Below are 20,750 nucleotides of genomic sequence, written 5' to 3'. Positions count from 1 at the left end.
CGTGAACACTGGTCAGTGCGTGGCCGTGCCCACCTGCGCGCCGACACTCTCAGCGTGCCTAGTCCACCCGCCTTGACCTCGGGCGCGGTGTCCCGCTAAGCTGGGCCCAGCGTCCCGGCCTTACCCAGCTGACAAGCCTAGCTCGCTTGCTCACGGTTGTGGCCCTCCCACCCTATCCCACTAGCTCACTCCATTCTTCAGATTTCTCCTCACTCATCCTCTCCCATCCCCACCGCGCCCACCTCCACTCCCGCCCTCTATCGGTCCCTCACTTTCCTCCCGCCGCAGTCCCTCTTTGCTGTGACCTCTTTCCTCAACTCTGCAGGCCTGAAAGAAGGTCACACACGCACGCTCACACCCACACTCCACGCGCCTCGTCCCAAACAAACCCATGCACATTGTCCTTTGTTCCGTCTCTTTGGCCACTTTCCCTGTCGCTTCCTCCCAGCCCGTCCTGATTTTGCTCCCCAGAAGTGCTTTTCTGTCTCCCTGCTGCCCTGGCGCTCCCCCTCTGATTTATTAAGGCTGCCAGGTTGGCGCAGATTCCTTTTTCTTCTCCATCCCATCCTCCCTTCTGGTCCTCCTTTCCACAGTGGGAGTCCGTGCTCCTGCTCCTCCGTTGGCTCCTAAGTGCCCCGCCCGGTCCCCTCTCCTTTCGCTCTCCCGGCTCCGGCTCCCGACTCTTCGGCCCGCCGGCCTCTGCTTCCCTCCCCTGCCTCGTTTCTCGTCGCCCCTGCTCGCTCCCCTCGGCGCTCGCCGGGGCGCTGTGCTCGCTCCTGTATCGCCAGCCGCGCAGCCGGGCTCGGCCGGCCGCCCGCGCGCCACTGTGCAGTGGAGTTTGGTGGAATCTCTGCTGACGTCACGTCACTCCCCACACGGAGCAGGAGCAGAGGGAAGAGAGAGGGATGAGAGGGAGGGAGGGGAGAGAGAGTGCGAGACCGAGAGAGAAAGCTGGAGAAGAGCAGAAAGAAACTGCCAGTGGCGGCTAGATTTCGGAGGCCCCTGTGCACCCGTGGACTCCTTCGGAACTTGGCACCCTCAGGAGCCCTGCAGTCCTCTCAGGCCCGGCTTTCGGGCGCTTGCCGTGCAGCCGGAGCCTCGGCTCGCTGGAAATCGCCCCGGGAAGCAGTGGGACGCGGAGACAGCAGCTCTCTCCCGGTAGCCGGTAAGTGGAGGCCATCTATCCCGCAGGGATGTGAGATAATGCGAGTCTGGAAATTTGTTCCACTTCGGAGAATCTTCACTGTAGGTGATTTGTGGCTTTTGGGGCTACGTTTCGCCCAAGGTAACGCAGTTGGCAAACAGACCTTGCAAAGCCCTGTTCCTTTCGTCCCCCGCCACAGACACTAACAATCTACCGGGTGCTGAAGTCGAGTGGGAAGCCCGACCATGGCTGGCATTTAAAACGAGGTATCTTCCCTTAAATCTCGGTGCCAACACTGCAGGAACAAATCCTCGGGCCAAGGATTAGCATTCTCAAGATAAAGGGCTGGGTACAAAGTTTCAGCTACTGGAAGATTAGCCCCTTTCCCATTGTTATCCATTGGAAAAAAAAGAAAAGAAAAGAAAAGAAAAAGATTCCATCTTAACTGGCAGTTAGTGACCTCTCAGGCCCAAGCGAATTACCTGGGAGCCAGGCCTGGATGCCAAGCTTGCACCAGTTCTTTGGATTATAACTCCTTTAAATTGATCACCAGTCAACTCCAATCTCGCACTTTAGGAGATACATTTTAAATGGATGCAGAGAACTATTTTCCAACTGGAGATTAAGAAAAAAAAATTCGGTTCTAAACCTCAGAAATATTTTCTTCTTTTCCAGTTTAATCACTTTACTTTCTTAAGCAATTTAGAAATCAAACTATCATAGGGTGCTGTGATTTTTTTTACTCTTTTGTGTGAATGTTGTCTTACTAAACGGAGAAAACTTTTACTACTATAAATTTAAATATCAGAATTCATACATTCTAAAATATTTTTGTGAAAAATTAATCTGATTTAGAGAAATTTCCTTGCATTCCTTTTAGTCCATCAATCAAAACTAAAGATGCTTTTATCACACAAAATATCATTTTGGCAGAAATCCATCTAAAATTCAAATACCAATAATATCAAGAAAACAAAGCACATAAGCAAAATAAATTGAAGATTTTTGTTGATGTAACATGATCATACAAGATTTCAACAATCAAACTTTCCCTAAAAAATTAAATAACCATTTCATTTATGGATGTTTTACTTTAACTCAGCAAAATTACACTTCAATTATTTAGGTGCTTTGTTCCTTAAGTTAAGCGTGTTTGTCTTCAAATGTTCCTAAAGCACTTATATTAATTGGTTATAAAGAACGTGTACACATGGTAAAATACGTAACTGAATTGAGCAGTATTTTAATTTCCTTAAATAATTACTACAAATTAATTTACTGGCTAATTTCACAATTTAGTTCATTTAAAACACATGCTCCTGTGCTGTTTATTTTTAAACTTTCCATAAAGATTTTGTTATGGGGTAACAAAGTGAACGAAAAGGGAGGAGCTGTGAAAGGATTTGGGATTATTCGAACTGTATTTTTCCTGCACTTTCATTCTTGCAGAAGTCATCAGAAATTATTTTTAAGCAAATTATTTTATTTCTTAGGGCTTGCCTGCCTGCTTTGCCATGGTTCCGCGTCCTCCATTAGCCGTATAGTGCTTTTTGCATGCTCACAATATAAAACCCAAGTTGGCCCAAACAAGATTCCTTGGCATATACATTCCAACCAGAACATGAACTTTGGGAGTGAGAACTACCTCCCATCAGGAAAAGTCTCCCATCTCAATTTGTAAGATTAACCATTGAAGCCAGTACCGAAGTCTGGCAGCCAAATTTCTCAGAGAAGACTTGTCTTGATAGGGCAAGTTTAAGGATCAGCAGGCGGGAGTTGGGGGTCTCTTTTTAAAAAATTATTTTCCCCAGTTATTTAGACTCAGTTCTTCTAGTAGGCCTGGTCATTAAATGAACATAAAAATGCAGGTCTCAAGGCTCATTTTGACTGCAAAATAAATCTCCAAGTCACAAGGACATGTAGAAGTGAGCTAAGGAACACGCCTTGACCTTCTTTTCAGTCCTTAGAGTGGAGCTCCATGAGTTCTTGAAGATTTGTTTTGTATTGCTTTGTTTGGTCTTCAGCACTGAAGCAGGGGGGAGTGGTGGGAAGAATGTGTAATAATTGACTGACTTTACACCGAGCAACCCAATCTTTTTCTTTTGTATATTTCATTCTTTAAAAAAATAAATAAATAAAAACTATTTGCAGTTACCATCTGCAGTGCTCCGACTACCAGCTAATAATGCAGCCAGTTCAGACATATAAAAAAAAAAAGATTATCGAAATGATGATGACATGCAAATTTCCTCTGAAATTATCATAAGTAAACATTTGAAGTCTGGACTAATAAAATCCCATCTGTGTTACTTCATATCGAGTTAGTAGAAAGCTGTGATAATGAATTTTGTAATATCTCACGAACAGACATCTCAATCAGGGACTAATCCTGTGATTTTACTGCAGAATCACTAAATCTGGAGCCGCCAAACTGCTACTTCTGGGCCCACGGGCCCACAAGGATCGAATCGGCAGAGTCCCCGCCCGCGTTCTCGCTAGCGGGTGGGGGAACCTCCTGGCGGTCCCCACCCTGGATCCCCACGCCACAGCGCCAGGCGGCCCCGCCTGTAGGCAGCAACCTTGGCCAGAGGCTCCCAGGGACCCGCTCCCTTCAGGAGAGGCCGAGAAGCAGGGAAACGCGACTCAAGCCACAGGCAGGCCCACAGCTCCCTGCCCCGCCTCTGTGCCTCCGCCAACCCAACAATGCCTCCTCCCACCCCAATCCCCGCACCCGCGCGAAGTGGGCCCTCCGGTCGCCGGCGTACCCTGGTTAGCGTGGAGAGAGGCAGGCGCTGAGCTCGAAGGGGCCTAGGGAGCCCTGGACCTTCTTTTCTTCTGTCTTTAAAGCAACCGCGGCTCTTCTACCCACCCGGTGGAGCCCCTCGAGACCCACCTCTCCCAACTTGCCTGTGGCAAATAAGGGGGAGCGCGTTAAATGCTTGGCTCGCTGCGTTGTGGTTGAAAACGTGAAAAAGATTTGGCTTGCCCGGGAGAGAAAGGGGGAGAACTGGGTAGCAGTTATACCAGAGTTCTTTCTCCGTCCTCGTCGGGCAGTAAACCCTCCAAGAACGTTTGCCCTGCTCTCCTCAGTCTTGCTCAATCCACCCGGTGTCTCTCTCTCTGCGATCTTAAATCATACTTTAGGGTAAATAAATGGCCGGGTTAGTATCTCTAGGAGAAAGTGTGGCTAAATATGGAAAAGCGGCTCCTGATGGATGAGAGGCCCGAAGTCTGCTCGCTCCTGGAACAACCTAGGCCAAGAGCCCGTGCGTTTCAGAATTACAGAAAACCGAGGGAAACTGCGGTCTAGGACAGGGGCACGTTGGCTCTGACTTTGTACAAATGTTTGCTGAGCTCCGACTAATGGACAAGCACTGAAGGGTGGTCTTTGCATACAGCTTCCCAAAGAGAAAAGTCCTCTCCACCCACCCACTCCTCCTGCCATCGCGTTCAGATAGGTTCTTAACCCCGGCACCGAGATTCTTGAAAGTAGGTCCACAGCCTCTCCAGCACATTGTGGCTTTAGAGTCCTCTAACCTCTGGGCCCTTTTGCGGCAACTCTGGAGGGAGATCCCCTCTTGATAAAATCTAGATGTCATGGGCCCGAGGCTAGGCTGGAGACACTGCTGCACAGACAGAGACTGTCAGGTCGGAAAAACACGCCCGAGGGCTAGCACACAGTAGGCGCCTAACAGCTAGTGTAACGGGTAGTCCCATCTGAGCCCTGCGCACTCGATGGTCGCCGCTTCTTATAGCCTTCCTTCTCTTCTGTTTTGCAGATAACGGGGAATGGAGACCAACTGTCGCAAACTGGTGTCGGCGTGTGTGCAATTAGGTAAGAGCCCCCTTCTCCTGCCCGGGTCATCGGACGGGAGGCCGCGCCACGTGAGGGCGGCAAGAGGGCACCGGCCCTGCGGTGAGGCCCCAGCGAGGGGCGCTTCCCCGAGGGGCCAGCCTGGGCAGCAAGGAAATCAGAACCAAATCGCCAGTGACCTCTCTCTGTGGCGGGGCGGTGGACAAGGAAGCAGCGGCGCGCTGTATACCGAAGCCCCCCATCCTACTCCTCCCGGCTGGAACCGCGGGCAGCCGGGGAGGCGCAGAGAGAGTACGCCATCCTGCCCCAGGTTGGCAGAGGGTCCGGGGGACGGGGATGCCGTCCGCTCTTTCCTCTAACTGGGTCTTTGCTCTTTGTCCCTGTTTCTCCTCCGGCCTGCTTCGCCCCTCCCCCTCCTCCCGTCCCCGGCTCCCTTCGGCCACGGTCCGGGGCTCCTCTCTCCGCACGTGGGGCGGGCGCGTGCGTGGCCCAGGCGTGCAGCCGGCTGCCGTTGAATGTCTCTTCTCCAAAGACTCCGAAATCAAAAAGGTCGAGTTCACGGACTCTCCTGAGAGCCGAAAAGAGGCAGCCAGCAGCAAGCTCTTCCCGCGGCAGCATCCTGGCGCCAATGGTAAGGCCGGGAGGGAAGCGCAGGCCGCGCGCTGGGCACCCGCCTCTGGGACTCTGGGCCTCGGGCGAAGCGCAAGGAGGCGAGGCCGCCAGACCTGGCGCGCCTGCTGCTTGAATTTAGACACTCGGCCTCTGGGTGGGACGGGAAGCAGCCGTCCCAGGGACGTTAATTCCTTTCCCCAAATTATACTGCACTCCTGAGACCCAACACCTCCCTCTCGCTCTCTCCCTGTGGTCTGATCTCCTCGCACTCTCCAGCAAACCTCGGCGCCTTGGCTGGCGTGGAAAAGTGGTACAACAGCGACCTCTGTCGCTCGTCATAGCCCACTGCGCCCAGCACCACCAGGGCCTACTCAGCCCCTCAGGCTTTCAGCCACGCCCCACCCAAACTTGTGGGTGCGCGGTTTATCGCGGGAGGCAAACACACGAAACTTGAGTTGGCGAAGGTTTGCTTTGGCTGGTTGAGGGAGGGGAGGCGGGCTGACAATATTCCTGCAGAGCTGGAGAGCAGCCACTGTGCTTAGCAGCCCAGGGTTGAATGGAGGTTTGCCCCTGTCGAAGCGAACCTGCCTGAAGTACTGGTTTCCAGACCTTGGGTTTTGGCGATATCGTTGCTTGATTGGCTGGTTTCACTCTTGAGGAGTCGAGGGACATTGCCAGAGGAGGTCTGCAGGCTTAAGTAAAACGTTTAAAAAGTCTCCAGCCTACGCCACAGGCCTTTCCTGAATTGAAACTTGTTCTGTAGGGGTGTGTGTGTGTGTGTGTGTGTGTGTGCGCGCGCGCGCGTGTAAGGGATGGAGGAGGGAAGATGCCTTTCTTTTCAAATACATGGGGGAAAAAAAACCCTCAAATTTACCGTTCCTCTATTTTCCTGGCTCCGTAGTAAATAAGTGCCTAGCCTTAGGAGGCTGTTGACCTTTGATAATGTGAGCAGATAAAGCCCCCCCCCCCCACAACAGCCCTCGGCCCCTAACCCCCTCTTTCCGGATTAAAGTGTAAGAATACAAATGTAATATGGGATGGAGGGGGACGATTTGGGACCCCGGCCAAAAAAACAAATCGTATTACTAAGAAGAAAACAAAGGTCTTGCATTGGAGTTTCCTCGTGAATCTGAGAGAAAATGATCATTTGTTGAAATGGAGCGTCTAAATTGATCTGGTGCTTCACGCCCGGACACTGCACTACACCGCCAGTCGCCCTGCTGGGCCAGTTAAACGCTCACTTGTCCTGGATTAACCCCATGGGGTTAAATGGGGGCAATGCAGAGATAACGTCGTGTGATTTCTGTCATTTAGATTGTGTTAAATTCTTCTTCTGTTTGATAATCGGTAGTAAAAATAAATTATTAGACCGTAGTATGTTTGGGATATGGTTAAAAATCAAGAGCAGCGTTGACTTCTGGGGAGAATGCTTTGTGCGGGCTCAGCCCTGGCTCCGGTCAGACTAGAGGATCTCCTCAATCTCACTTCTTGCAGGGTGGGCTCGCAGTCGCCAAGCCGAGGCTGACATTTCTTATTGTGCGGGGAGCCAGAGAGACACAAAATGTCTCCTCCTTTCCCCAGTCCCCACCCCGGGTTTCCTAGACATGGGGAATGCATTCTGAGGACAGGTAGAGAAGCCTACGGTGGGATGAGGTCCTCATATGTCAGCAGGAAACGGCTAAGAGCCAAGGAGTCTTGCTTGCTCCAGTCACAAGCCGGGCAGGCGCCCCTGGTCGTTCTCTTTCGGTAACTAGCTAATAAAGAACTAGAAATAATGAATGATTGCTTTCTTAGCCATTATTTTGAGGCCCGCACTATTTTAGTGCACGTGAAAAGCTCTTCCCCTATACTCAATGTGTCTGTTTTCTACTTTTAGACCGAAAAGAAAAATTGCTGCCCAAACACGTTTAATGCCATTAATTAAGAAAAGGCATGTAATGAGAAGAAATGCTGAAAATCTTGATTTAATTGGCTTTTAAGGAACTAGTAGACAAAACCAAAAAAAAAAAAATCACACATGAATGGGCAAAGTTATAGCACTGCTGAAGGAAAAGTTGATGGAGTACCTATCCTTCCCTGATTATAAGTTAACTTATGGAATATCCAAAGTCCTGGCCACAGCCTGCTTGTAAAACAAAAGGATTTATTTCTTGTATTTTTTTAAGTTTTTTTTTCTTTTAAAGAGAAAAAAGTTCATAATGACATATGATTTTTTTAAAGGGCCGTGATAGTCTATAACGCTACCCTCTCCGCCTCTGCTCCCCAACCCCACAAAATACCATGTCCTCCTTAAAGACTAAACGTTCTGTATAGGCAGAGTCCACCTCTAAGCCGTCCGGGCTCTGCCTTCCTTCCCAAGTGAGTCCCAGTCTCCTTGATACCCATTGGGCGGATGCCCAGCCTGGATAGAACCCCGAAACGGGGGTAGCACGAGAGCGACTGGAGACCCCTAAAAGCCAGAGGTTTGAGAGGGTGGACGCAGCTAGCAGAAGATGGTGCAGAAGCCAGTTGAGAATGACCCCCTAGAGTAAAGAGGGCTTTCTTTGGCTTTTCTTGCTTTGGGGGTCCTGAAAGGTGCCTTCATCTTGTGGAACTCATAAAATGGTCTTCACCTTCAGGAGGAGGACGGATTGACCCTCCCCTGTCACTGGCTCAAAAAGTTTCAGGGCGGCATCTCTGGGTTCCGTGCTGAAATCGGACTGCGCTGCAGCCCCTTTGGACCTGACGCCTGTTCCCCCGGCCTCCCCCAGGAACACACTGTTAAATAGCTTTGGCCCAGTGGATGGGCTGAAAGTGTTCGACGGAAGTCTCTGGTGTGCACAGACTTCCTCCCTCTGGGAGGTGGGCTCCACGGCCCGTTGTGGCACCTCCAGCCGCGACACACACCTTCACGCGCGGCAGCAGCTCGGTCCCAGCCTTCTTCGAAGGACCTGGGTTAACCCTGGCCGCCTCGGCGGCCGCAGACTCCTCTCCGCCGCCCCGCCCCGCCCCCGCGCCTCTCATTCAATCCGCTAATGTTTGCGGAACATATACTACGTGGACTCCTAATATACCCCCCTGAAAGCAAATAATCCCGTTTTCCTCGCCGTTTGAAGCGATTTTAATCCTAACACGGACACCAGCGAGATCAACCCAGACCATCTGTAGCAAAACGCAAAATGGTGGTGCGTGGGTTAGTGACCAAGGTCCTGAGCCTTGTCAGAAAGAAGGGGATTTGTAGAGAAAAGGTGGAGAACTCTAACTGTGGCTAGCGCCGAAGGGACAGGTGCTTGCTGAAGGGGGCATGCGGCTTGAGGAAAAAGCAACGAAATAGGGGTAAGGAGGATTTTTACATTTTCTTTCCTCCCCCCGACCTCCGCCATCCCATTCTCCCCTGTCCCTGTCCCCCCGCCCGCCCCCAGGCATATCTGCAGCTCACTGGAAAGGTGCCCCACCGCTTTGTGGTTTTTCACCACCGGGGGAAATTGTACCAATTGTCCAAAGGTAGTCCGTCCCTGCGGATCCCTACCCGCAAAGGTGGTCTCTACAGGTCGCGTTCCTCGCTGCTGACTCGGTACACAAAGTTTCTTAAGGCTGGTTCGGCGGTTATACAGCACCGCCCGCTGCTAATATATGCAGCAGTTGTTAGAGCGGCTCGGGGGAAAAGGAAATGTATAACGAAAGCTTATTCGTGAGCAGGAATATACTAATGGAACAATCTGATGTCTTCTTAATCCTATGTAAAAAGCTTTGTCGTCTTCCTAATATTGACTGAATGGGTAATTAATGGCTCTTCATCTAGGCGAATACCCTGTAATCCAAGATAGGCAAAAGACAACAAGCCCAAGGTAGAAGACAAAAGGCCCAACTGCAGCGGCGTTTGCCCGCCTCCTACCCCCCAGGGTCTCTGATTGGGAAAGTTTTCTCTCGGAGGAGAAAAAGGCAGGAGTGGGAGAATATATACCTACCATTTCGGGGCTAGACTTCACCACAGCACCTGACCACCCTGCTCAGTTTTCTGTTACTCTGTCTTTCCACCTCCAGTCCTTCTCCCTGCATTTTTTTTTCTTCTTAACTCCTCTAGGATGACCTCCTACCACCACCGCCATTATGGTCCTAATAACCTTTCCCCACAAACCCCACATCTTTCACTTCAGCAACCAATGAGGCCCTTTTCTGATCCAGGAGAAGATTCCTTTCTTTTAGAACCTGATACATACAGTCTTTGAGAGCTAAAGTAGTTGGTAGGGGAGGAAGAAATTAATAGAAAGGGAGAGAGCATACAGAATTGTGTGTGTATGTTAAAGAGCGACCAGGAATGACAGAGTCAACTTCTTTGTGAGGATCTGACAGGAAGAGTGTCCAAGACTCTACCAGCATGTTTTTAACAGGCTGACATTTTAATTTAAACCTTTAGAAGTAATATATTACTTGGGTTACTACAATGAGGTGGGTTCCTTTTTTTTGTCAGCTGACAGCTTTTAAAATATTATTTCGCTAGGGAAATAAAAGCTTCATCTCAGATTATAGGTGGGTATTTTTGGATTTATGTGATTTATGGTCACCATGACAACTAATGCTGAATGTTAGCTACCAGCATGTCTGGGAGAGAGAAAACAGAAAGAAGGGAGAGCAAAAGAAATCGAAAAGGGAGATGGACATGTGCTGGAGAGGGAAGAAAAGAGAAAAAGGAAGATAGATGAGCGTTTAATCCAACTGTTGTTTAAAAAAGTGAGAGCGGACTTCATTTAGCCCCTTGCCACTTCCTTCTTTCCTGACCTGGATAACTATGCTCGATTTCATATTCCACCCTCCTTTCCCCTTCTTCCAACATATGCGCCATACCATTCTCCTTATCTTACTTAGTTTGGTGAGTAGTTGCATTCTGGAGATTCAGTGACACCTAGGAAAACTGTGACGGTAACATGCAAATGTGAGGAAGCATTAACGGCATGTTCATAGAGTGATTCTAGCAAATGCCCCCTCCTCTAATCTCCCTTCTCTTCCCCAGGCCAGTGTGAGGTGGTAACTCCCACTGCCATCTGAACACTGTTTCCCCAGGTAGTTACCCCAAATCTCAAACGGTTGAGCAACTAGAGCTGTGGAATGGAAGGATGGGTACCATTTGCAGGGACCCAGAGAGGGTGGCTGTTGCTCAGTATATCTACAGAGTTCCTATTCAGAAAATAATCTTCCCCTTTTGACAAGTCAGAGCTTTTAAAATTCCATTTAGGAAATGGGGAAAAGGACAACTACAGTGAAGCTTTTAATTTCTGTGTTATTTGGTTCCATGGCTATGAGGGGTGGTGGGTAGTGGACGGTTTTCAGCTTGGTTTCTATGCAGAGAAAAGCCAGATAGTGGAGGGGGTAGGGCACTTCTCCGGCAGGGTGCAAGGTCTCCATCTGACCTCTGTGCCTTACCAGGAGCTCACACACTCAGGCCTATCACGTGGCTCCAAGCTGAGTCCAGGCAGGCCTTGCCCTTGAGCTGGCTTGGGCCAGGCAGGACTCCCACCCCTCTAAGGCCTGACAGCTCAGGGAGATATCTGATTAAGCCATCTTCCTGGTGAACTCTGAAGACAGACTCTTTCCAAAAGTCAGAGATCACTTGGTTGAGTCCCAGGCCAGACCTGGGTCATTGATACGGAGAGTTTGGCGGCACAGCCCATCCGCTCACCACCATGGCCAGAGGGACTTTGCACAACTAACACTGAAGAGTGTGAAATTAAATAAGACTTTAAGACTGCTAATCAGTGGTAAATACCAGCACAAAACATGGCTGACCCCGTGTCACACATTTCCCTCCTCTAGGGTCTTTCTTTGAAATAATAAGCAAGAAACCCCAATCGAGACAACCCCTGATGTCTCTGAGACTCAAAACCTCACGCCTGCACTGGGCTTTCCTTCTTTGCCCCACGTAAGCCATGCAGCACCTCCAGTTTTCCTACAAGGATCCCACTGATGTTCTCCGTATTGGAAACTTCTGTGTTAGAGGCTGAACTCATAGTAATTTCTAAAACCAATTAAGAAGAACTTAGCCAGAGGTCACAGTAGTGCTATAATCACAAAATGCACAAGATTTCTTGACTTCTGGCCCCTTTCTCATCTATACTGCCTATGCCTGTGCACCCACAAGTCTTATGTACATTAAATCTCCAAAATCAACCACCACCATGCCACAGAGTTTTCACTGGAGAGTGTTTCTTAGTTCCCACCACACACCTCCTTTTCCCCATGCAGACTTATGATGTTGGTGTCCTGCCACACAGGGGGCCTGAGAAGAATGTCACCCAATAGCTGCTGCTGTGAGTGTGTAAAGTGATTAGGAGATTAGGAGAATGTTGAAACTCCTGCTGGAAAAATGCAAAGAAAATCCTCACTTTGAGTCGGTTGTTTACAGAGCCAGTATGTGTGTATATGTGTGTGTGTGTGTGTGTGTGTGTCTGTATTATAAAATGGATGTGAATATATATACAAATAGATATGGTTTTGCTTTTACTATAATCTGAATTCTCTAGATAATGGTCTTTATTCACCACTTGACTTCAACGGGTTCACACAAGTTAGGACTCCTTATCTTTTTAGGCATCTAGGCTGCCTGCTGATCCCCAGTGCTTCCAACGTCTCCCACACGTTGGTACTATGAGGAGCGGTCACGTGCCCTAGGGTTTTTCAACCACTTTGGAGGCTGATTGAGGTCCTTCATACATGTATATTTGCCGTGATGAAAGTTCCATCAGTAGAGTGGAGCCACCAGAGCTTAAATCAAAATTCTGTGGGTTTATGAGAGACGGGTTTAGAAATCTATATGGCTCTGTGGAGCTTCTCAGCTTTCTAAAATAAGACATTAACACCCAAGCTTCCAAAAATATTTGCAGCTCTGGGGTTTGAATCTTGAAAAACAAGGAGTGAGGGGCTGTGTATACGAACTACAGTGGAAATTCTTTTCATTCTTTAATGTGATGGAGTCCCTTCATGAAAGGAAGCTTTAAAGGGGCATGGTATTGTGGGGACCAGAGCCATTCTGAGGTTTAAAAGAAGAAACTGGAATATGATTAGTAAACACATTGGGCAGAAAAGAGCTGGATTCTTATTGACTTAGTTATAGGTCATTGGCTGGCAGTGCGATGGGAGGAAATATTTACTTTATACATATACTTTATGATCTTGGGGGAATTAGAGGAAATTCAATAAGAAAATGGCTAGAAACATTTAAAACCCTTATTTAAAAGACTTAAGCAAATTAGAGTCTTATCAGATTAAAAACCACTACAAATGTAAGAGCATTGTCTTCAGTGAAATGCTGTGGGGTCTGAGAAGGAGATTCTCCGCCAAATCTCAGGGATAAAATGCGTCATTTAAGCACCAGATAATGAGCAGAATGTAAATTAATTTAACCTTCTTTACCAACAGGCTGCTGGTGTAATGTGTATAATTTAGCGATAAGATTGCAGGACCTAATATAGCTGGATGTATGAGTCTCAGCTAATGCAGACCTGTCACATGAGGATGTGTTCCACTCTGAGCAGGTGTCTGTATGTGTGGAATGGGGTAAAGTGGAATAAAAGGTTAAAAGCAGAAATGCTGATTTAAATCTTACTATGAAGAAATTCCTCCCTTGCAGCTAAATTACTCTTAAAGTGGGATGATACTGGTGAAGAAAGATTGAAAAACAGTTCTCATTTGGGTCTTTGGACTACAAGTTTAAAATGGGGAGGAGTTGCAGACAGGGTTTGGGGGTGGACAGGGCAAAGGAGAGACACATAAATTGCAAATATATTTGTAGTCTGCTTCATCCACTTTGTTCCACACTGAATAAGTTTCCCAATCTTGTGAACAAGGACAAGGAGGGAGTGTTTTAAAGATACTTCATGCTGGCATTGCAAATCATTGACTGTAACGTCAAACAAATACACATTCAGAGATGATAACACTAACTCCACAATAAAACAATCGCCAATGCAGAAACCCAGGGAGATTAGTTTGTCCTCTCCAGCTGACCTATGCTGGGGGACAAAAGGACTTTCAAAAATTATTTCGAATACGTTTGGATTTCTTTCTTTAATTTATTTGGAAATTAAATTTACTTGGAAACAGTGCTATAAAGAGTTGATGTCTCTAAAGGTGATTTTTTTTTTGTTCTATATAAATAAATAAGGCTTTGCTTTTCCTAGTTGAGAGCTGTTCTAGGCTTTTCGCCCTTATACCACACACACCCCTGCTGCCTGCTTGGACTTTAACAGCTCAAGACGGCCTTGAGCTTACTGGGAAAAGAAAAGGACTGTTAAAAATTATCCTTGAAATTGGTTATTTGGCAACATTCTTAATTGTATGGAAATTCATTAAGGCATATTTCATATATAATTAGCTCAAGGTTGTTGATTCTACAGGCTTTATGGATTTGAATCTGATTGATAATAAAGTAAACAAGAGAGTCGAATTTAAAGCGTGCCTCTCTCGGGTTAGGACGAGCTTAATACAGTGTACAAGGAATTTGAAAGATCTAGGATATGTGTCTTAATCAACGTTAAGTAGAATGGATAAGCTTTCAGCATTTTGAAAACGCTGGGTTAGTGTTTCTATTCTATTGTGTGTTTTCTGTCTCGGGACTAATAAGCATCACAGAGAACGTGATCTGAGGCGACTTTTTATTCTTGTATAAATCCAGAGTGAACCACCAAACAGTTGTTCGTTTAAAGTCAAGGTAATTTTCTTTTGACGGGTCCATTTGCTTCTCAATTTCTAATTTATTAGCCTGCCTTTTCAGGGCTGTCTTCTTTGCAATTAAAGTCGAGCTTCTTCAGATTAGCGCAGCATTCACTTGACAGGCTGTTTGGAAAATTTAAGATCGGAGAGGTGATTTGTTACTGTTTTTCAAATTTTCTAATTTTAAGTAGCATGTCTCCTTTTTATATGGGGTAGGGGATTGGAAATTGATGTAGTGAGACACAAAGAGGGGGTTTGTTGATCCTTGTACCTTTCAGCCCTTGAACTTTCCACTCTCTTCTCCCAAGCCTTCGACTCCTAGCCTCATCTCTTCACCTTTGGGTTCGTACTAAAAGCCGGATCGCCTTGGGCTGGACAGGAGCAGAATTCCCGGGAGCGTGCCTGTGTAGACCCAGTGGGCACGGCGAGGCATTAGCCCGGCCCCGCACTGCTGATAGGTGCAGGCAGGACAGTCCCTCCACCGCGTCTCGGGGCGTCCTGATTGGTGCGGAGCCACGTCACTCCCACCCGGAGAAGGGTCTGGGAGGAGGCGGAGGCGGAGAGGGCTGGGGAGGGCCGCGGCGGAGTGACGTCTGGGCACCAGGAAGCCCGCCTCTGGTTTTAAGATGTTAGGCCAACAGGGAAGCGCGGAGCCGCAGATCTGGTCCGTCGCTCGCCTGGGTGCCTGGAGCTGAGCTGCGGCCAGGCCCGGCTTCTGTTCGACCGCCCGAGGGGTGTGCGTGTGCGCGTTGCGGAGGGTGCGCTCCGAGGGCAGCGTCGTTGCTACAGCGGCTGCCGCTGCCGCAGGGGATCTAATATCAGCTACCTGTCCCTGTCACTCTTGACACTTCGCTGTCAGGGCTGCCGCGTGGGGGGTGGGCAGAGCGCGGTCTGCGTTAGCTTTCCTTATTGGAGGGGTTTTTGGGGGAGGGAGGGAGAGAAGAAGGGGGTCTTTGCCCACTCTTATTTCGCTTTGGAGCTTGGAAGCCTGCTCCCTAAAGACTCTCCGAGTGGTGCCCTTCTGCCCACATCCCATGTCTTCTTTTGCCCGCTGACTTTCGGTCTCCGGACTTTTTCGCTTGAGCCTTCCGGAGGAGACGGGGGCAGCTTGGCTTGAGAACTCGGCGGGGGTTGCGTCCCCTGGCTCTGCCCGCAGCCGGGAAACTCCGCGCCTAGAGCGCGACCCGGAGTGGACAGCGGCGGCTACGGGGGCTCGGCGGGGCAGCAGCCCAGGACTGGTAGAGCGGCGCGCTCCCTCGTCCATGAACTGCATGAAAGGCCCGCTTCACTTGGAGCACCGAGCAGCGGGGACCAAGCTGTCGGCCGTCTCCTCATCCTCCTCCTGTCACCATCCCCAGCCGTTAGCCATGGCTTCGGTTCTGGCTCCCGGTCAGCCCCGCTCCCTGGACTCCTCCAAGCACAGACTGGAGGTGCACACCATCTCCGACACCTCCAGCCCGGAGGCCGCAGGTAAGGCGCCGCGCCGCCCTGCAGACATTCCAGCTCAGCTGCCCCGCGCCACACGCTCCCTCTCGCCCCAAGGAAGTCAGCCCCTCCTGGGGGAGGCGTGGTGGGAGTGGTCGTTCGCCTGGCTCTTCACAGAACTTCCGGGAGCCGGAATTTTGACTACCCCGCATCCCTTTAGTTCTCCCTCGACCGGCCCACCTCCTCGGGCGCTAACGGCGCGAGCCTTTCTGCCGCCCTCTCTGTTCCTACCCTGGCCTCCCTTCTGTTTCCTGGGTCACAAAAATCCCAGCATCTCTATTCGAGGACCTTCAGAGGCCGCCCCACCTCTGTCCCTGTTTTCCTCTCGGCTTTCAGCTCCCAAGGAGCTCCACTCATTAGGAAATTGTCTGAAACCACTCAGAAATGCCCTTCGCGAAGAGGCATTATTTTTTTTCTTCGAAAGGGCCGGCGAACTACTTGGGTGCCCAACCGAATCCCCACATCTTTTCCTAGCCTTCCCAAACCGCAACGAAATCTGAGCTTTCTGCGAGGGGGGAGGGGGTCTGTAAGCCGCGCGCGTGTGCGAGTCCCAGGAGATTTGGTGTGTCTGCGCAAAGGTGTATAAATATACTTGAAAGCACAGGCTGTAAAAGTGAATGTGCCGCTTCAGTGAGATAAACATGTAAATAAAACGTGCGGCGCTGGGGGAGGGGAGGAGATGGGGCGCGGACACCCACACTCGTGCCTGCACACCCCTCAGGCGCAGAGCTCCCCGCGGCCCGGAGCCGCCGCGCGCACCCTTCTCCGGCGCCAGGCAGCCCAGCTCTTCCACTGCTTCTGCCGCCGGTCCAGTTGGCGTTCGCGTTGCAGGTGGGCATGCTGACGGGAAACTGTGTGTGTTTCGTTTTCAGAGAAAGATAAGAGCCAGCAGGGGAAGAATGAGGACGTGGGCGCCGAGGACCCGTCCAAGAAGAAGCGGCAAAGGCGGCAGCGGACTCACTTTACCAGCCAGCAGCTCCAGGAGCTGGAGGCCACTTTCCAGAGGAACCGCTACCCGGACATGTCCACACGCGAAGAAATCGCTGTGTGGACCAACCTTACGGAAGCCCGAGTCCGGGTAGGAGCCAGCACGGAGTCTGGGAGGGATAAGGGGGAGGATGTTGCGTACGTACAGACCTAGTAGACCAGGAGGGAATGTGGGAGGGCGCCGGTGGGGCGCAGCTTTGCAAAGGCAGAAAGCCTCGCGGCGGCCTGGTTGCGAGATTACAGTTCCCTCTCCGAGGCCGACAGGACTGCCGCCCGGGCGCAGGCTCCCGGAGCGGCACCGGCTCACTGCCCCGCCATCCCGCGACCTCACGAGGCGGGCTGCGTGGGCAATCCCCTGCAAAGGGCATTGTGTTTCTGGCTTGCAATTGCCAGACCAGAGCTAATAAAATCCCTACCAGGCCAAGAGCCGCGAACAGGCTCCAACCTGTGCGCCTTTAACAAGGAAAACCCGCCAGAGACACACAGGAGTTGGCCCTCCCTGGGAAACCTTTGTGCCGGCCCTGTCCCAGTTTTTTTCCTCCTGGATTCGCACTTCTTACACTTTCTTTACGTTTTTTTCGGTCATTCAGGTCTCTCCCATACACCCTACTTCCTATTTTTGTGATCTCTGGGGGCCAAGTTTTAATACACAACTGCTAGTCCTCTTAGAAGGAGAAAGAAAAAATGAAAAAAGACTTTTCAGCTTGGTTTATTTATCTTATTTCAGGAGTTGAACTCTGGAGATTGAAACTCACACCCCCTCCTCTAAATTATAATCGTAGTTTTGTAAAAAGGGCTTACCTTAACTTTGTAGCAAATGTGTACTTTATGGATTGGCAAAAATGAGCTTAAATAAATTACCCAATAGCAACGTCCTGGTTTATGCTGGTCGGTGGAAGATTCCAAATTTGTTAGGATTCTGGAAGCAGAAAACAGAATCAAGCAAATCAAGCGGCATCCAGAGGCTTTGCTGTTAAAAGAAAAAAAAAAAGTTAAGTGCTCTGGATAGGAAAGGTAAAGCCCCCCGTTAGAGCAGAGAAAGCAAAAAGAAGAAAACAACAATGATAAAAAGAATAAAGACCAAAATGCTTTCCCAAATCAGAGGGAACGAAGACACTCTCTGGGTGGCATTTGTGCAAGGCATGAGGCTATGCTGGTGAATAAAAGGCCGGGAAGAAGTTGAAAATGGTTTTAGTTTAACTGCCCAGAGCCAGAGCTGGGTCCTGGGCGGCTGGTTTTGAGCAAGGTCAGTCTTTCATTAGCTCTCTTGCGCATCAGGGGAACGGGCCTCTCACTTACTCTTCTCGCCTGGGCAAAGTTTAGATGGTCTGGGGTAGAAATGGCAAGTAATTAAAATAAAGACAGAGTCTATGGGTTTTCTGGGATCCTTCGAAAACGCCCTCCCACCCCGCCAGCTATTCCGCAGCTCCACCCTAGTGCTGTGTAGCCGTGGCGCTGAGCTCTCCTTGCAGCTGCCTCTCCTTCCAGGGCGGCTGCTTGTCGAGCCAAGTGGGAGTGAGGCGTGCTTTTTATAGCAGTCGGGTGCAAAGAGGAAGGGGGATAAAAAGGAAATCAAGAATGAAAGGAAAAAGAGAAAAGGATTACGCGGCTGGACCCGGCGGAGATGTGTAATGTGAAACATCACCGGTGTCAGCTTGGAGATCTCAGGCCAGGCCTCGCTCCAATACACAAAAGCCGCCGTCTGGGGCGACGGGCAGGCCTGATGTGGATTGGGAGCGGGGTTGCGGCTGGGCCACCGGACACGGGTGGGGGCCGGCCGGCCTGGGCGGCCGCCTGCAAAGCCAAACGACCGGGCTGGGCCTGGCGCGCGGGCCAGGCCTGTGGTGGGCTTAGGGTAAAGAGGAGACAGAGCGAAAGGAGGGGGAATCTGCAGAACTCTTTCCGGGTTCCCAGAGTTTAATATGCCAAGCTCCTGGAGTTAACGAGCTGACGGAGAGTGGGTCTTTTGCTCTTTATTTGGTTGTTTTGCTAGGCGAGAAAGGGTGTCGGCGGCCTAGTCCCTATTAAGGGAGCATGTACCAGGAGGTGGGGGACGACAGTGGAGGTCAGGGAGGGGAGGGAGGAGTTGCGAGGGAGGAAGAGGGTCCTCTAGTGCCCTTCCAGCCCCTTCTCCTCATCCGTGGGTCTGTGGCTTCGGAATGGAAGCAACTTTGCAAGGTGCCCTGAGAAGGGTTGGAAATGCCTGCTGCCCTGCGTTTATTTTACATTAAGTGTTTTTGGGCCTGGAGAAAAGCCTGGCTGAGTGATCAAGCGGTCCGCAGGTCTCCGTGCGTTCGGCTGGGGTTTGTGGTGTAGCTCCGAGTCCCAGCTCGCAGGCCAGAGCAGACCAGATCGCCCGCGGTTGGTGGAGACCCGAGCCAGTAACCGAAAGCTGGCCCTAGTAGCTTGGTGTGCAGGGCGGTGCAGTGAAGCGAGGCTAGGGTGTGTGAGTGTGCTAGCGTGTGTGTCGGGGGAGGGCGGGGGTTGGCCTCCGATGGAAGTTTTATTAATCTGCACTGTGGCATCTGTTTGCTCCCTTGCCCCAACCGCTCCCAGGTTTGGTTCAAGAATCGTCGGGCCAAATGGAGAAAGCGGGAGCGCAATCAGCAGGCCGAGCTGTGCAAGAATGGCTTCGGGCCGCAGTTCAATGGGCTCATGCAGCCCTACGATGACATGTACCCAGGCTACTCCTACAACAACTGGGCCGCCAAGGGTCTTACATCCGCCTCCCTATCCACCAAGAGCTTCCCCTTCTTCAACTCTATGAACGTCAACCCCCTGTCATCGCAGAGCATGTTCTCCCCACCCAACTCTATCTCGTCCATGAGCATGTCGTCCAGCATGGTACCCTCAGCAGTGACGGGCGTCCCGGGCTCCAGTCTCAACAGCCTGAATAACTTGAACAACCTGAGCAGCCCGTCGCTGAATTCCGCGGTGCCGACGCCTGCCTGTCCTTACGCGCCGCCGACTCCTCCGTATGTTTATAGGGACACGTGTAACTCGAGCCTGGCCAGCCTGAGACTGAAAGCAAAGCAGCACTCCAGCTTCGGCTACGCCAGCGTGCAGAACCCGGCCTCCAACCTGAGTGCTTGCCAGTACGCAGTGGACCGGCCCGTGTGAGCCGCACCCACAGCGCCGGGATCCTAGGACCGTGCCGGATGGGGCAACTCCGCCCGTGAAAGACTGGGAATTATGCTAGAAGGTCGTGGGCACTAAAGAAAGGGAGAGAAAGAGAAGCTATATAGAGAAAAGGAAACCACTGAATCAAAGAGAGAGCTCCTTTGATTTCAAAGGGATGTCCTCAGTGTCTGACATCTTTCACTACAAGTATTTCCAACAGTTGCAAGGACACATACACAAACAAATGTTTGACTGGATATGACGTTTTAACATTACTATAAGCTTGTTATTTTTTAAGTTTAGCATTGTTAACATTTAAATGACTGAAAGGATGTATATATATCGAAATGTCAAATTAATTTTATAAAAGCAGTTGTTAGTAATATCACAACAGTGTTTTTAAAGGTTAGGCTTTAAAATAAAGCATGTTATACAGAAGCGATTAGGATTTTTCGCTTGCAAGCAAGGGAGTGTATATACTAAATGCCACACTGTATGTTTCTAACATATTATTATTATTATAAAAAATGTGTGAATATCAGTTTTAGAATAGTTTCTCTGGTGGATGCAATGATGTTTCTGAAACTGCTATGTACAACCTACCCTGTGTATAACATTTCATACAATATTATTGTTTTACTTTTCAGCAAATATGAAAAAAATGTGTTTTATTTCATGGGAGTAAAATATACTGCATACAAATTGGTCTGGATTCTTTCTGCCCTCCTGTGTCACTGACTTGGCCAGGGCATCTCAGTCACTGCTTCCTAAACTAGTTTCCTCTGCCTGCCTAGTTAAACATACAAGGCAGCAATCCTTATTTAAATTTGGTAGAAATAAATTATAGCCATTCATCAGAAACTAAAAAGAAAAAAAAAAGGCATTCCTGGGGGGAAAAAAGGC

At 49.8% G+C, this 20,750-nt stretch overlaps 1 protein-coding gene across 3 annotated transcripts; it reads left to right on the top strand.

The window, feature by feature from the left end:
- Nucleotides 1-217: 217 nt before the first annotated feature.
- On the top strand, nt 218-20,549 carry PITX2 (paired like homeodomain 2). 3 transcript variants are annotated; one of them, XM_007999547.3, is made up of 5 exons: nt 218-1,165; nt 4,924-4,979; nt 5,452-5,589; nt 16,613-16,818; nt 19,284-20,549. In XM_007999547.3, the coding sequence occupies exons 2-5, from the start codon at nt 4,934-4,936 to the stop codon at nt 19,845-19,847; spliced, it is 954 nt and encodes a 317-aa protein (XP_007997738.1). In that variant the 5' UTR covers nt 218-1,165; nt 4,924-4,933; the 3' UTR covers nt 19,848-20,549. The 3 variants fall into 3 exon arrangements, with proteins under 3 accessions (XP_007997738.1, XP_007997740.1, XP_007997737.1); XM_007999549.3 differs by lacking the exon at nt 5,452-5,589 and having other exon boundaries at nt 231-1,165; XM_007999546.3 differs by lacking the exons at nt 218-1,165; nt 4,924-4,979; nt 5,452-5,589 and adding an exon at nt 14,904-15,725.
- The last annotated feature ends 201 nt before the right edge of the window (nt 20,550-20,750 follow it).

The sequence above is a fragment of the Chlorocebus sabaeus genome, chromosome 7 (assembly GCF_047675955.1).
Source record: "Chlorocebus sabaeus isolate Y175 chromosome 7, mChlSab1.0.hap1, whole genome shotgun sequence".
Taxonomy (NCBI): domain Eukaryota; kingdom Metazoa; phylum Chordata; class Mammalia; order Primates; family Cercopithecidae; genus Chlorocebus; species Chlorocebus sabaeus.
Note: the sequence above shows the minus strand (reverse complement) of the source record. Positions and strands in the feature narration are given on the sequence as shown.

What these genes read in the sequence shown, in the direction of transcription:
- PITX2 (XM_007999546.3), top strand. Translation starts at nt 15,518, where the DNA reads ATGAACTGCATGAAAGGCCCGCTTCACTTGGAGCACCGAGCAGCGGGG. An exon ending in CTCCAGCCCGGAGGCCGCAG is followed by an intron (nt 15,726 to 16,612) that starts GTAAGGCGCCGC and finishes TTTCGTTTTCAG; the next exon opens with AGAAAGATAAGAGCCAGCAG. An exon ending in TTACGGAAGCCCGAGTCCGG is followed by an intron (nt 16,819 to 19,283) that starts GTAGGAGCCAGC and finishes AACCGCTCCCAG; the next exon opens with GTTTGGTTCAAGAATCGTCG.